The sequence below is a fragment of the Lemur catta genome, chromosome 18 (genome assembly GCF_020740605.2).
Source record: "Lemur catta isolate mLemCat1 chromosome 18, mLemCat1.pri, whole genome shotgun sequence".
Taxonomy (NCBI): domain Eukaryota; kingdom Metazoa; phylum Chordata; class Mammalia; order Primates; family Lemuridae; genus Lemur; species Lemur catta.
In genome coordinates, this window is record NC_059145.1 from 49,025,601 (window position 1) to 49,042,140 (window position 16,540).

Genomic DNA, 16,540 nt, shown 5'->3' on the forward strand with positions numbered 1-16,540 from the left:
GAATTCCTGAATGCTCTGTTCCTCATTGTTGTCTTCCTGTCCCTTCTTACTGTCACTGCAGTCTCTCCCTACCACGCCACTGAATGTGCCGTTAGCAAGGTCACGTATGACCTCAAATCTAGTGGCCAAGTCTCAGCCGTTGCCTTTTATCTGGAGGTTTTTTTTTTTTTTTTGAGACAGGGTCCCACTCTGTTGCCTGGGCTGGAGTGCTGTGGTGTCATCGTAGCTCACAGCAACCTCAACCCCTGGGCTCAAATGCTCCTCCTGTCTCAGCCTCCCGAGTAGCTGGGATTACAGGTGTGACCCACCATGCCTGGCCCCATCTGGAGCTATTTTTGATTGTCACGACTTTAGGGGAGGAGGTGCCACGGCAGATGGAGGCCTGGGATGCTGCCAAGCACCCTGCAGTGGGCAGCCCCCCCTCCAAGAATGTTCTGGTCTAAAGTCCTCAGTATCCAGGTTGGACTCTTCGGACACAGGAGAAGAAAACAGCAAGAAAAGCAAAGCTAAATTTCCAAGCTGGGGAGTTGATAAAATAACGGTGGTATCCTGGACACCCCCAGTGAGGCTGAACAGATGATGGTGAGGAAGATGAGAGACAGAGTCTTGGATACAGATGTGTAAGCTTTATAGATAAAGGTGGGCACAGAGGGGGTGGCGGGTCAGAGTCTTGGCGGGAAGACCCAGGGAGAATAGCCTACATTTGCTACCTAAAAATTCTACCCTAGTTTTCTTCTTTACTGTGTATATTATGCTTTATCTTCTTTTAAAGGTAATCTTTTAAGATTTTTTTTGTGACCTTATTAGCAACTGCAACTTCAGTAAATTTAGAGAAGTGTGGAGAGTACCTTTAGCTTTGGAAACAGCCTGGATGAACCAGGTCAGGGGGCACATCTGGGGCCTGTGCCACCAGCTGGGCTGGTGACTTCAGACCAAGTTTACTTAACTTCCGAGTTTCCTCACTGTTCAATAATACTGTAAACAGCACCGTTCCTGCCCAGGTCTCCCCGGTACCCACTGCTCTCCCGCTCTGTGTAGACGCAATCTCTCCTACTACGGTTCTGTGCGGTTCCCTACAGGCTTCCTGTCCTGTCTCTGACGATGCTCTGCAAGGTGTCTAACCCTCTCACCTCCCGTCTACCAGATACAACGTGAGCAGTCCCAGCTCTGCCAACCTGGTTTTTAAATCATTCTGTTTAATAGCATAAGCCTCAAATTTCTCATCTAAAAGAAAAGGGTATAAAAATACCAACGTTAGCTATTTCACAGTGGTAAAGTGATTACAATTATAAAGTATTGTGAGTATTATCACCTCCTCTTCCTGTTTCCTCGGTTCTTTAGTCAACGTACAGGGATTTCTTCCCGTTAATGCTGGCGTGTCTGCTCTCTCATTTTCTCTCCTCTACGTGAGGTTAGAATCGTCACAGACACGAGCTCTGGGCAATTCTGCTGTTACTGTCTTGAGCACATCTTAATTCTCATCTAACCTGTGTTTCATTATTCACCAGTTCTCCCTACCAAGGTATCTGCATATATTCTTTTAAATTATATGCTAAGTTTTCCTCTGCCTTGTTGCCAAATCTTTATCACAGATTTTAAAGCATTTACATGTATTTACGTAATGTAGGCTGTGAAGATGAGGAATTAATATAATTTATCACAAAACTTTATATAGTGATTCATTAAAATTGAAACCAAGTTATGAGCTCTTGGAGGCAAAACTCTCCCCATGCCTCGCAGCGCACAGAGGCTGCAGGACACAGCCCTTCACGTCTCTGCTCCGGGGAGCGTCTTATCTCTCACGGGAGAGTGTGTGAGAGACCAAGATTACTGCTAATGTAACAGGGTCTAATGCATAACTGTTAAGTATAGGGAAATCTGAAAAAATCTTTCATTTTTTTATTGATATTTACATTTATAATTTCACAGTTTGGATATTACCTACCAGAAACCAGCAGGTGAAAGTCAAGGCCAGCCAGTTTACCAAAGTGAAATATATGCATAGATGGAGAAGTTATATAAATTATTTGCACTAAATACGCTACATACTAAAGTATTAAAATCTCAGTTTAAAATAATTCTGAGCAGTACCCAGTAACGGGGGATCTAGGGTTGAAAGATTTTAGGACTTTTAATTAAATTTGACAACCTCCCAGTTGATCTTATTTCAGAAATAACTTTGCCTGTGCCACGTGCTCCTTCTGCACTGACTGTTGTCACCCCTGCGGTGCCGTCAGAAATAAAATTCAAAAGAAACACTGATATTTACCCACTGCTTCTTCTTGGTCTGAGAAATGAGCTGTTTGTGCTGCGTGGCCAGCTTCTTGATTTCTTCTACAAATTCTTCTTTACACTTTTCCTTTACTTGCTTACATTTTCTGTCCATCTCACCCTGCATGTTGGCTATAGCTTTATTTACAGCTTGTCTTTTTTCTTCTTCCATCTCAGAACGTAGCTGAAACGAAAGACGTCAACCCACAGGGCGTGAGCTCACAACCGACACAGGCCGTCCACACTGCAATGAACACTGAAGTGATGTTCCTTTTCCCTTTATTTCAGTAAGATGCATAAGAACTTTAGGTAAGAAAAGTATCATTATTACTTGGAATGTCTTAGAAGATACTGGCTGTATTATATTCGTAGTCTTAAGCAGCTGCTACCTGGGCCGGGCGCGGTGGCTCACGCCTGTAATCCCAGCACTCTGAGAGGCCGAGGCGGGAGGATCGTTTGAGGTCAGGGGTTCGAGACCAGCCTGAGCGAGTCCCCCTCTCTACTAAAAATAGAAAGAAATAATCTGGCCAGCTAAAAATATATATAGAAAAAATTAGCCGGGCATGGTGGCACATGCCTGTAGTCCCAGCTACTCGGGAGGCTGAGGGAGGAGGATCGCTTGTGCCCAGGAGTTTGAGGTTGCTGTGAGCGAGGCTGATGCCACGGCACTCACTCTAGCCCGGGCGACAGAGTGAGACTCTGTCTCAAAAAAAAAGCTGCTGCTGCCTGGCTGGTGTGGACGGGGAAGGCGCCCACCGGCCACGGGAGAGGCCCCTGCCGCAAGGATGAGCTTTACCTTTTCCAGAGCTTCTCGGACGACCCTCTCAGTCTCCCGTTTGTGGTCCGACTTCATCCGGTCTTTGAAGTCGTTGAAGACCTTGGTGTACTTGTCGTGGCACATGCTCTGGCACACGCCGTCGCTCGCGGTCTGGGTGCCCCGGTGCAGCATCCTGGGGGAAGAGGCACTTAGCTTCCGGGTCTGGGTGGACACTGAGACCTTCTCGACCGGCTGGGCCATCGTGGGGATCTCCTGGCTGGAGCTCACGGCTTCCGTCTCGGGCTCCGGTTCCTGCAGGGGGAGAAAGGGCGGAGATGCCAGACGAACAAATAATGGGATTCACTAGTTCAGGAATACTCTAATATTCCTACAGCAAAATAATAAACAATTGCTGTTAAAAAAGATGTAATGAAGATGGTAGATTATGTTATGTCTATTTTTATAATTAGAAAAAATACCACCCCCAAAACCAACCACTGAATGGAAAAAAAATGCCATTAACAGCTACCATTTTAAACAGAACTTCATTTATAATTTTATGTTACTACCATAAGATCTGCTTTTAAAATAGGCTAAGCAAAAAATTATCATATAGGATATGAAATTATTATCAACTTAAAATGATCTCAGCTTCTTTGAACTATATCCATTAATTCTAAACCACTTCTCACTGAATAGACATTTGAACTGTGCCCAGATTTACGTTTTAAAACATGCAGGGCTCATATCCTCTTAAAAGGTGGAGCTTAACCATAGTCTCCTCCAGCTTTGGAAAGTGGGCGTAATTGATTTATTGGATGAATGTTTTGTTTTTAATAATGCCATGAAAAAATATCAGAGTTCCCAGGAAATGCATCAACACGCCCCTCCCACTCAGCCCGATGACGCTGAGCGTGTGTGCGCTATTTTCCTGTAACAGAATGACAGCAAAGTCCGGTGGTGACCGAATTTCACAAGTGTCTGCCAGGAGTGACCGTCTTGACTACACTTCCCGCTGGATCTGCCCCCTGGACCCCACGAGGTTCGCGACTTACTTCCTTTTTGGGCTCCACACTTTGATTACGTCGTCCTTTCTTTGCTCTTGGTTCTTGAGTGACCTTCAGCTGTGGGCATCATAAAAGTAATATCATATTATTCCAGACACGAGGTGATAGTTCTCTGCTGAAAATACTCACAGTGGACCCGCAGAGGAGAAGAGTAAATTAGTGCCTTTTGCACCGACTTAGCTACTGTTCTGGTAACTGAGGGCTTGAAAGCGTGTGTGCATCTTCAAAGACCCGCAGTGTAACTTAACTCTTTTCACCCCGGAGCGTCAGGCTCAAGATCAGTGGTGCTTATATCTATTTATTTATTGGAATTGGTTTTGGTTTATTCATGCAGAGCACTTTACAAATGTAAAAAAAAGTAAGGAAAAAGTGTCAAAATCTGTTCGTTACAGTGAGGAGTGTACACTAAGATGTTCCCATTTCACAGGTAGGTACTTCCTCACTGAGACGCAACTCACCTGCTCGTTACTCGTAGAGGAGATACTGGATTCCGCCTCTTCCTCACCTCGGTCCTCATTCTTGGACTTCCAGAATCTTCCTTCACGAAGGAAACGCTGATGCAGCTCCAGCTCGTCACAGGCCTTTTTCCAGCCCATGCTGCGTTTGACGTGCAGCCGGTGGATGTTGACTGTGATGTCTTGAATGTTTTCAGAAGGAATCCAAGCCCTAGGAAATTAAAGGCAAACACCCCCCCACACACACAGCTTAAGGTAAGTATGATAAAAAGAGGTATAGTCTAATTTGACTCTATCCATATGAGCATTCAATTCGGAATAGTCTCAATATATGCAGAATAAAATGGTCCAGTGACCCCTGGTAAATGAACCTAAAACATTCTCCTCCTTTCTTGCCTAGACCTGATTTCCTGGCCTGGGCCACCTCATCCTCCAATTCCCTGCAGCAGAAAGATTCAGCTTCCTTAAGACAGTCAGACCGTATCATCTATGTCTTTCTCTCTGGCAGGCAGAATCTTGCAAATCCTACAAGAACCTCCCTAATGCAGCTCTGGTGTGTAAACACACTCACAGTCACATTTTTTCCTGGAGGTTTCCAACCTGCTCAGAGTATAGGAAGGAGCAGCGGATCTACCTGAGTGTACAGAAGGGACTGGTACAAAACCGTTCGTTTGGCCAGGCGCAGTGGCTCACGCCTGTAATCCTAGCCCTCTGGGAGGCCGAGGCGGGTGGATCGCTCGAGGTCAGGAGTTCGAGACCAGCCTGAGCGAGACCCTGTCTCTACTAAAAATAGAAATAAACTATCTGGACAACTAAAAATATATATAGAAAAAATTAGCCGGGCATGGTGGCGTATGCCTGTAGTCCCAGCTACTCGGGAGGCTGAGGCAGTAGGATCGCTTAAGCCCAGGAGTTTGAGGTTGCTGTGAGCTAGGCTGACGCCACGGCACTCACTCTAGCCCGGGCAACACAGTGACACTCTGTCTCAAAAAAAAAAAAAAAAAAAAAAAAAAAACAAAACCGTTCGTTTGAATTTTTTCTCCCACTTAGATGTGATGATACAATGGACCATCCAGAGTACACTAATCAAAACTTACAACAAATGGCTTCTTTTCAGCCATAACCTTTTGGAGAATAATATGTTGCTTTTATAATTAAAAGTTCAAAATTATAATTTCATAAAGTTTGTTTTCAATAAATGAAATATTTTAAAGCAATTTTTAAAGTACGTCCTAACCAATCACTCACCTCAAACATCTTATTGCTCATATTGTATCCAGGAAAAGCAAAGGAAAATGATTCTGTATTATACAGTAACATTCTAGATCTTTTATTTCCTACAGTTCTGCCCAGATAGAGTCCCATCTGGTCAGAGTTGTGTAGGTAAAAATCTTTCAGGAAGTAAGAAGCTTAAGGGGAAAAGCCCTCTGGAAATGTACTTTGATGTTTTAATTCTCTTTTCAGGTGACAAACTTACTCTACAGACCCAAATAGATTAGCTCAAATGTTACTTAGAAATATTTTCTGCGTGGTATACAGAATTCTTAATAAAATATCACTCATGGTTGAAGATACTATACAGCTGCTTATAAACTGACAAGGAAAATATATAGGTACAAAGTTCTAATTATCAGATTGTTCTTACCTAGTAGTAGCTAAGAATCTTACAACCTTACCTAGTAGATTTGTTTAAAAAACTGTCAATTCTTTGTTTTTCTAAGTTAACTGTGTTTTATTTAATGAAATGTAAAAAAAAAATGAAGCAAACTTTCCCCCAAGTTCTTTGCGTAGCTGTATTATAGTAGCTAACTTTTGCTAAGTATTCACTAGGTGCCAGGTACCATGCTTACATCTTTCTATTTAAAAATTTCTTTGAACCTTACAGAAACTCTTCAGAGGCCCCTATTTCACTCTAGCACTCTGAGAGCCCGACTAGTGTGTCAAGATCAGGGCAGAGGATGGTGAATCCGGCAGGACACGATCCTCACTGCCGCAGTGAGAATACATTGCCTCCCTGTTTGGATGAGAAATTGAAGTAACTGAATGTGATGTATGAAGTGTTTAATGTTAAAAATTACCACTTAATAATGGTACAATTAAAACATTGTGTACTGAAGCATTTCATTATGTCACTATTTAACTGTCTTTTGACACGATAGCTGTGTCAGCTAAGTGTGTATCTATGGAAGAACACAACTGCACTTAGAAGAGTAAGTAACAATTCACTACGGGGAGAAATGAGGCCCCTCACTTTGCAGCTTCTGTAGCAATGACGTCTACAGAAGACACTCAGGGGCTGTTCCTTCATAGCCTATGCAAAACATGACTTTTAGATCATGTCCTTGACTTTTGTTATTTTTTTCCCCTTATTTTAATATCTGTGTTAAAGGAACTAAAAAATGGCATGCAAATTCTTTCTGCCTATTGAAGATGTATTAGACTTATTAATCTGAGTTCTATGATAGCTTACAAAACTTGAATTCACATTTTTAAACTCAGTGACATTATGATGACAATATTTTATACTTTCTAATTTTCAATATTCAATAAATGTTAAGGCCTTAATCCACCATGGAGGTAGTTGTAATTTTATAGCCCTACGGTTTATCAGTCTTTCTTTATATGAGACACTTAACTATTCAAGCTAATTGTATAGTAATAAAATGGTTTTTATTTTTATTCACAAGATGACTACTCCCTTTCTACTCGATGGCTGAAACAACAGTAAAGTCATCACTATGTCCTGCAATGGGCACATTCTGAGGCCCCTTGAATTCAGTCTTAGCACTGACATGCTGTTGAGGGCCAACAGAATCAGTTATTAAAAATGTCCTGTTTAAGAAACAATATCTGAAAAATATCTGGAAGTATAATTTGTAGAAATCATTTTTGGTTGTATAATTATGTGCTGGTTTTGTTTTTTCAATTTAAATAAACTTCATACCGTCTCTGATGGAGATACTGTAGGATTTAAGGACTTCCGGAAGCGCGGTCTGTGCCTTACCTCTGGTGGTGGTGGCCAAAGAAGCGAACGTCCACTTGATTGTCCTCTTTCTGCATGACTTTGGCTGGCCAGAACCCAAAACCTTTCATTTTAGCCCAAACCAGCTCATGATTAGGTATCTGGAAATAAAATGTTTTACTTTGTTATTTATAAAGTATTACTTTTAAAGTATTAAATGCAAGTATACCATTAATGCTGAACCCTCTTAAGTCAAGTATAATCTATTGTTTTGAAAATATTTCTTTTGTAACTCCTAAACACATAAGATTTTTTTCCTGGGATTGGTTGATTTTACTTTCAAGTAAAACAGCAAAATATTCATGTTTGCCTAAGAGTAGTGCTGTGAACCTCATTTCTCAGCTGAGGCAGGAATTGGAATGAGGCTGGCACACAGAGCGTGGGCCCGGGGCCATCAGCACTTCCTGGGAATTTGTTGGAAATGGGAGAATTTTAGGGCCTACACAGATCTCCTGAGTCAGAGCTCTCCATTTGCACATCATCCTCCAGGGACTGATACACACAGTGGAGTCTCAGGAGACTGGCTTCTCTCAGCGCCCTGCAAGCTGGTGGCATTGAGGATGCTGATTTGCAACACGCAGAGGCTCAGCACCTTCTTGCAACCAAGCCCTTGGAGGGGAAATTCTATAGCCATAGACACAGGCAAAGCCTTGTATCTCTCGTGAAAGAAGGAAAGGAAAAGCAAAAGCTCACCTCATTATCTGTCAAGGGACCCAGTGCTTATTCTTACTAAATACCTCACTTTAAAATCAGGAATGGATCAACATTTTTCCTCTGTTTCAGTTATTTATACTCATTAAAACCATATATACTATGACATAATTTAGAAACTATTTAGGAAGGATTATAATCTTTAAGGAAACTGGAAATAAAACTTTCTTAGAGCAAAATTTTATACACTTGAAATGATAAAAATCATAAAATTTCACCTACACAAGGATAGCAGAACCAGTTGTCAGGACGGGCGTTTGACAAGTAGAAGCAATTCTTGCAAAGCTGTAGTTCATCCAGCTGAAAAAGAAAACCAACTATTTTAGCCTACAGAAAATATACATGCACATTAAACTATAGAAAATATAGTCATGTAAATTAATATGTACATAGTGTTGAATTTTATTCCTTACATAATCCTTTAAGCTTGCATTTTTTCAATGCGTATTGCTGGAAGACTCTGGTTTCTCCCTGGTCTCAGCGCTTGGAATCAGCCGACCCTCCCCCGGGCTGCTCCACTCAGCACTCGGACGGGACGTTTCCCCAGAACTTTCTCATCAGGCTACACACAGTGTCCAAGGACCGCAGTCCTCATGCTGCCTCAGTCTCCATTTTAGTCTCTTGCTTCACATTTTTTTTTTTTTTACAACTTGTAAAGAGACGTATTTTATCTGTTTCTTTTTATCCTGTCCCGCTCCATGAGCAGGAAGCTGCACCTTGACCACCTCTTTGTTCCTCCTCACACCCTGCCTGGCACATAGTAGACACTCAGTAAACACTTTCTGAATGAATAAAAAGCAAAAGTCAAATTTGAAATTAATTCAAGAAACAAAACTTTTATATAAACTGAGGAACTTTCGCAGATAACAGTTACTGGTGTTACAAATATGAAAGCCTGCCAAAAATATACTTCGTTGAATGTATTTCATTTATTCTATAACTATGAACTTTGTGGTCCGGTGGTTTCTTTGCCCATGCAGTCTAGCAGGGACACAAATCTGAAGCATTTACTCAGGAGGGCAGCGTTCACTGAGTGCCCAGTGTGACACATTCCCGAGCATCATCTAACACCACAGCTCCTAAGGTAGTTGAAAGTTTCCTCGAAGTTACTTTAGTAACTGATCTGACTCCCAGGATTTTTCTCTGAACAGTTTTGCCAGAAATTTTATTTTCTCTATTTGTGTTATTTCCCATGCATGTCAAACATGAACATACACTTAAAGGAAACAGCACGATTAAGCTGAACATAAGAAGAGTGGAATCCTGAAATAAATGAATTCAGATCACAGCAAGAGTTTAATCATTGGGCATGAACGGTACCTCGTGGCAGGTGTCCTTGTAAAGCATCCTCGCGATGTCCGCTTGCTCACTGTCTGCTGTAATTAAAGACAGATATTACCCATAAGCAGTAATCTGGAAAGAGAAGACTATAAAAAGTAATAGTCATTTTATTTTCTTTCAGTTTGCAAAAGTGGGTATATGCCATTGCAATCCAAATGTGTGTGTGTGTGTGTGTGTGTGTGTGTGTGTGAGAGAGAGAGAGAGAGACAGGGAGGGTCTGGCTCTGTTGCCCAGACTGGAGTGCAGTGGTGCAATCACAGCTCACTGCAGCCTCCAAACTCCCAAGCTCAAGCTGCCCCCCGCTCAGCCTCCTGCGTAGCTGGGGCTACGGGCACCCCCACACCCAGCTAATTCCTAAATTTTTTGTAGAGACAGGATCTCATTATGTTGCCCACACTGGGCTCCAACTCCTCACCTCAAGCTATCCTCGTGCCTTGGCCTCCCAAAGTATTGGGATTCTAGGTGTGAGCCACCGCACCCAGCCCAAAGTGTGTATTTTAAATAAGGCAGCAAAATAAAACTCTCTAGGCAGCTTTTATTTTACCGCCAACACAATCCCTAATTCTCTAGGTATAGACTGACCTTACCTTTGAATGACAGATACTAATGGCTCTAATCAAAGTGTTTATAAAAAGCCTCTCAGCTAAAACAAATATGGATAAAACCACAAGGAATAAATATATTTTCACAATTTACTGTACCAAAAGTTTGCCTGTAGCCGGTCAATTCCATAAGCTATAACTATCACCAAATATTCTGAAATTTAAACTAGAACATTATTATTTACTTACAGAGATCACTAAGGTATTTTTTGAATGTAATGTTTTATAAAAGGTAGTTCTCAACATGGCGTATAAAAGATATTTTTAAAAATGCACACGAAAGAAAAAAATATCCAACCTCCGTAGAAAATCACTGTGTTGTGGAGGAGCAGCTGCGCGTCGGCCTTGAACTCCTCGTAACTCCGGTATTTCCCTTCATTCACCTTCTGCAGGGGCAGAAAACAGAACGGCCAAAGGGTCACTAGGGAGACGCTGTCTGGGTTTGCGTGAAAGACGCCAGCAGTTTCCACACCGCGGTGCAGGGCAGGGGTGGGCCAGGGATCCTGTGGCCACGCCTGCTCCGCGTGGACGTCGTGGCTTGGCCACTTCACTCCGCAGCAGTGACAGAAGCTGCTGCTAAGCTTTATGAATCACGAATGCTGGATCAGTGCAGGCAATGAGATCCTAACGACACGCCGTTCTTCATAACACAGGAGAACCGAGATTAAAAACAGAACTCTTGGCCTCTGTGACAGTTGACCACACTCACTAAGACATACTTTTAATTCTGAATTGGCACTAGGTACGGACTCACAAATAATTTAACACAAAGTCTCAGGTGTTCCTGCAGGTACCAAGGCAATGCCAGGGTTTCTCCTGTATCAGAGCAACACACGTAAGAAGGCCTCCTTCACTGGAATCTCTGTAGCTCTGCCTTGGGCTGCCAAAGAGGATTACAGAAGAAATCTGACGGTTTTGGGGGGCGTAAGTGGGCAAAACTTTTGCAAGTGGGGTATGACAAAGTTACCTAGAAGTAGCAAGGCAGCGTTTTCTTATCCTGGTGATATAATTTGGAAACTGGCTTGAAAACTACTTGCAGTGCTAAGGCCTCCTGTTCCCTGCCTTTGTGCATGCAGTTCCTGCCTGTTGAGGTCCTGAGACCCAACTCAATTACCATCTCTTCCATGAAGGCCTCCCAGATTCCCCCAGTTTGAGCTACCTACTTCCTGTGTGGCATTCACAGTGACATGGGTTATTTACAAATATCTGTATCCGAGTTCCACCCCTGAATTTCTGAGCATATCGGGCTAAAGTAAACTCAGGCACGGGTATTACTCGGGAGCTCACCCAGGGGAGCCAAAGTACACCTGAGTCAATAATAACTTTCCCACAGCTCTCTCCAAGCACCTTCTTTTGAGTTGTGCACTTAATCATGGCTCATAATTTGGTCTGGGTTATAGACTCCTGAAAGTGTAAAAGACATGTCTTCCTATTAATGTTCCTTACAGTACTTTGCTCACAGCACTTGGTAAGCACAAGGCCAGGACACGTTAACCCGCTAGCGCTGGTGCAGGTCTGCGTGGATTGGACGGGCCCAGAACGGGAGGACAGGGCAGGAGGGCTGGGCTCCTACGTGTTCCTCAGAGGCCTTGCAGTGCGGCAGAAAGGCTATGCCGGGGGCTGTGAAATCTGGGGTAGGTGTAACATTCAAATTTCTTGTTCCAGGATTTGCTAGCTACTTTAGGGGAATGACTTTCACATACCTTTATCTTAAATTGAAGTAACACAGCCACAATCTTTCTCAGCTACTAAGGGAATTAGGAAACTTGTAAAATGATTTTGAAATTACTCCTATGGTCTCCCCATAGGCTGATACGGCCAACCACAAGATTTTAAATTTTCAACATGACACATAGGCACAAAATTAGTAATTCAGCAGCCCTGAATGGAAACATGTTTATGTGCCTACTGGATTTTGTTTTAATTTGTAACTGAGTATTTACACACTCATTAATAATCCCCACCTACAGTAGGTAAAATTAAGAACTTTAAAAAGTTTTCTAATCATAATCGTTACTTTGTTCACTCTGTCGTTTCCCAAAACTATAGATCAGTTCTATGTTCTACTTTTCCCTGAGAGAAATTCCCACAAAACCCTGCTAACCCGAGACAACCGTGCCTGGAAATGAGTTCTTTACATCTGAAACACTAAATTGCCCGGGCTGTTGTGAATTTTCTTTTCTCTTTTATAAATTTTTGTCTTTTCTTTTTTTTTTTTTTTTTTTTTGAGACAGAGTCTCATTCTGTTGCCCTGGCTAGAGTGCCGTGGCATCAGCCTAGCTCACAGCAACCTCAAACTCCTGGGCTTAAGCAATCCTCCTGCCTCAGCCTCCCGAGTAGCTGGGACTACAGGCATGCGCCACCATGCCCGGCTAATTTTTTTCTATCTATATTTTAGTTGGCCAGATAATTTCTTTCTATTTTCAGTAGAGACGGGGTCTCGCTCTTGCTCAGGCTGGTCTCGAACTCCTGACCTCGAGTGATCCACCCGCCTCGGCCTCCCAGAGTGCTGGGATTACAGGCATGAGCCACCGCGCCTGGCCGTGAATTTTCTTTAATCAATAAGTATCAAGAAGCTATAGGCTGCTTAAAACCAAGCCTTTCAAAGACGACACCTAATTTGCATTAAGTACGTGGAATTTACAAGTAATGAGTCTTCATTTAGTAGTTGTGCCTTTCTCTTTGTTTTAGTAAGAAAGTGGAGAAAGTGCACTCTCAAGGCAGGAAGAGTAGCCAGAATCACTGCTTAACTGCTAAATCATTCTTTAACCTGACAGTTAAGGAAACGTCCTTAAAGTGGAAATAAAAGGAGACGACTCACCTCTTGTATGGTGGGAACGTCGACAGCCGAGTGCACCAGCCTCCTGTACATCGGGTGCTTGTTGTCCTTCCCCTTTTTGTTAAGATCGATGGCCTAAAAGGTTGTCAGATACACCAATTTAAATGTGGCTACAGAGAGACAGGTAAACAATTGCAAAATCTCAAAGTATCTACCATTACAGCGAAACTTTACAGGAAGCACTTTAAAACTTAGCAGAAAAATGTATATATACTATATAGTTTAATGTGGCATTCCTGAAGGTTTTGATGGAAAGAATAGTTATTTTGTTTCTTTTTTTTTTTGAGACAGAGTCTCACTCTCTTGCCTGGGTTAGAGTGCTGTGGCATCAGCCTAGCTCACAGCAACCTCAACTCCTGGGCTCAAGCGATCCTCCTGCCTCAGCCTCCCGAGTAGCTGGGACTACAGGCATGAGCCACCATGCCCGGCTAATTTTTTCTATATATATATTTTTAGCTGTCCATATAATTTCTTTCTATTTTTAATAGAGACAAGGTCTTGCTCAGGCTGGTCTCGAACTCCTGAGCTCAAACAATCCGCCCGCCTTGGCCTCCCAGAGTGCTGGGATTACAGGCGTGAGCCACCGCGCCCAGCAGAACAGTTATTTTGAATAATTCCATTTCATTTTAAACAGTAATCATTAATGAAAATGTTCATTCTGGCAAATGAAATTTAAAAATGTCAATGTTTCTAATCTAATGCAGTTAGGGAAATGCCTGTGTCAAAAACAGGGACAAAACAAAAAAAATCTCACAGCCTGTCATGGAACCGTTTACTGCAGAAAAGAAACACACCAGGCTGCTACGCACACGTCCGTTCCTCTCAGTCTGACTGCAGGAGAACAGACCAGAGTCGAACAAGTCTCTCCAGATTCTGCGAGATGCCCTGGACTCACCCTCTCCTTCATGCGGGACACAATGAACCTCAGGTATGTGCCCATCTCCTGTTTGTTTGTGTTCTTCTTCTTAATGCTCTGTTAAAAAAAAAAAAAGAAGAAGAACTTAATAATGTAAAATCTGATCATTCACATGCCTACATTCATGTAAAAGACATACAGTATGTAAAGGTTTTATTAAAAGATACACTATTTCCAACATATGTGACAGAGAGAAATCTTTGATATTTGCATAACAAAATAGTATTTCATGTAATGAGGTGAGAATTGTGAAATATTATGTTGTACTTTATATAATACCTTAGAGAATTATACATTTTTTTGTATTTTAAAACTTCAACCAATTTTCGGATAAAAAGAAATACACAATGGAGAATCACTTATTTTATCAAAAAATATCAACGGCTAAAGTCCTTTAGGGAACATCTTACATTAGCAATGTTAAATGGTGAATTTAAATGTAACATTACTCTTCATTAAAAGGGTGGTTTCAAAAATCTGTTTCACTTATTATATGTAATATATAGTGCAGCTGCATACTAACATATCTACAACAAAAATAATATCTATTTTATTGTGTTATGGATCTACTCAATAATAGCTGAATAGTAAGCACAGGAAGTCACTTTAATATGCTAAATACAGTAGAGGAAAGAGCAAACATTTCTCATATAACTGAGATTTTTTTAGCTAGGGCTTAATTGATTGTATATACAACGTGCATATGTATGCATGCATCTATTACACATACATATTAAAATGTCCGAATAAAAGGTGGCAAAACATTCTATTAGCCAGAATTTAATTTCACGTATTTAATATTTGAAGTGCTAACCTCCTGACTTCTGCTTCCTGCCTGGGTTCTCTGGAAACACACAGACACTGTCAAAGCTTTCTCCTCATGCACCTTTATGACTTGTACATGTAGCTTCTAAATTTATGCCAATTATAAAGCAGTTTTTCCCAGCCCTGGCCACGCAGCAGAGCCATGGACTGAACTTCTGCACAGGGCAGCTGGGCTTCCCCCCAAGCATCTGGGCTGGAATGTCTGGAGCTGGGGCCTGTGGTCGGTATCTGTTTGTTCACTTACGTATTTGCTAATTCCTCAGGTGGTTGTGATACCTGGCCCAAGGATGACTAACCAAAGGTACAGACGCACAGTTTAAGTGCAATGAAATTTCCTGAACCCCAGGCTTATCATCTTTGGGGGGAGGGAAGTTGATGTAGCTTGAGGATCCTTTCTCTCTTCCTCTTTTAAATGAATAGTAATAAACTTAACTGAATCTCCAGTGAGTAACACAGCCACACGAAGGGGGAAATGAAGAACTCCCTCAGTAATTTATGAGTACAGTATCTGGCCAAATGCACTCCTGATAGAGACCAGAACTGTAAACAAACTTTGAACTCCAGTTAGTAAGTTTCTCTCATCAGCAGCACTGGTTAGCAACTCCTTTTTTATAATAAAAAATTTAAACTGATGAGATAAAAACTGTATATACTTATGGTATACAGCATGATGTTTTGAAAGATGTATACATTGTGGAATGGCTAAATTAACCTAATTATCACACCCATCACCTCACATACGTCTTTTTTTTTTGTGGTGAGAGCACGTAAAATCAGTCTCACTTCTAACAAGATTCTCCGGTGCTTGTTGTGCACACGAGCATCTGAGAACCACCCGCAGATGCTCCTGCAGGTCGGCCCACAGTGGAGGACGATGCTCCGTGTTTGCATCCAGCCTCTCACACGGGAGAGCAGAGGAGCCCTCAGCGGAGCTGAAGAGCAACCGGCTGTCAGTGCGTTCGGACAAAGGTCCTGACCAGCCTGGACGTCCTCAGCGACTGTTTTCTACACTGAACTGTTTGATGAACTGTCAGATACACGGAAGAGAAAACCTAAGAGGAGGGTGGAAGACGGCTACTTTTTCCTTAGCACTTATGAGATCTGTATTCCTTTAAAGAGAGGGAGGAATAGAAGCAACTGCTTCTAGCTAGGTGGCCTGCTCTCATGCCAGCACGGAAATGTTTGGGGTACACTACTGAAACTGCTGATTTCAAATATCAACCTTATCATTAAATTATGAATGTGTGTAAATTGATAGGATAGCAATCTATACCAGCTTAGAAGTCTTGTAATAGTAATACTATCAGTAGGCTTATAGTTCTTTCAATAGCAAAAATACCATGCAGAGGAAATATCCAACCGACACTTTACGTAGTGCTGAAATATAATTCTAAGCTTCACTAAACATCGTGCCCAGCCCTTCCCTGAAGGGAGCAGCCTCTCTGGACCGTCCTGTGAACGGGCCCCGGCACCTCCGCAGCGCTGGCGGCGAGGGTGACTGAGCATGGCCCACTCCCTCCCGGCATCCAGCCCGAGCCCCGAGGCCCTGTGCCCTGTGCTGCGTGTAGGATTCTCTTTCCCTTTCTGGATTTAAACATAAACCTATTAAGTGCTTCACTCTGTTACAGTGAATCTAACTTCTTGTGTCTAAACCCTTAGGAAAGAAACCAATCCAAAGTTTCCATATGGGCAAAGATTATGCACTGCTGGAGTCAGAATTTTATATCAGAATTA

At 42.2% G+C, this 16,540-nt stretch overlaps 1 protein-coding gene across 8 annotated transcripts in view; it reads right to left on the bottom strand.

Moving 5' to 3' along the window:
- Window positions 1-16,540, bottom strand: part of ZMYND11 (zinc finger MYND-type containing 11) — a 96,289-nt gene that overhangs the window by 2,427 nt on the left and 77,322 nt on the right. For 6 of the 8 annotated variants that reach the window (XM_045530780.1, XM_045530779.1, XM_045530783.1 and 3 more), the window contains 10 exons: window positions 13,961-14,038; window positions 13,048-13,140; window positions 10,525-10,612; window positions 9,604-9,659; window positions 8,506-8,583; window positions 7,555-7,673; window positions 4,554-4,761; window positions 4,084-4,152; window positions 3,068-3,340; window positions 2,270-2,455 (listed from right to left, as the gene is read on the bottom strand). In XM_045530780.1, the coding sequence (XP_045386736.1) occupies window positions 2,270-2,455; window positions 3,068-3,340; window positions 4,084-4,152; window positions 4,554-4,761; window positions 7,555-7,673; window positions 8,506-8,583; window positions 9,604-9,659; window positions 10,525-10,612; window positions 13,048-13,140; window positions 13,961-14,038 (1,248 nt within the window). The remainder of the gene's footprint in view (window positions 1-2,269; window positions 2,456-3,067; window positions 3,341-4,083; window positions 4,153-4,553; window positions 4,762-7,554; window positions 7,674-8,505; window positions 8,584-9,603; window positions 9,660-10,524; window positions 10,613-13,047; window positions 13,141-13,960; window positions 14,039-16,540) is intronic. The other 2 variants (XM_045530784.1, XM_045530781.1) reach the window with 1 other exon arrangement.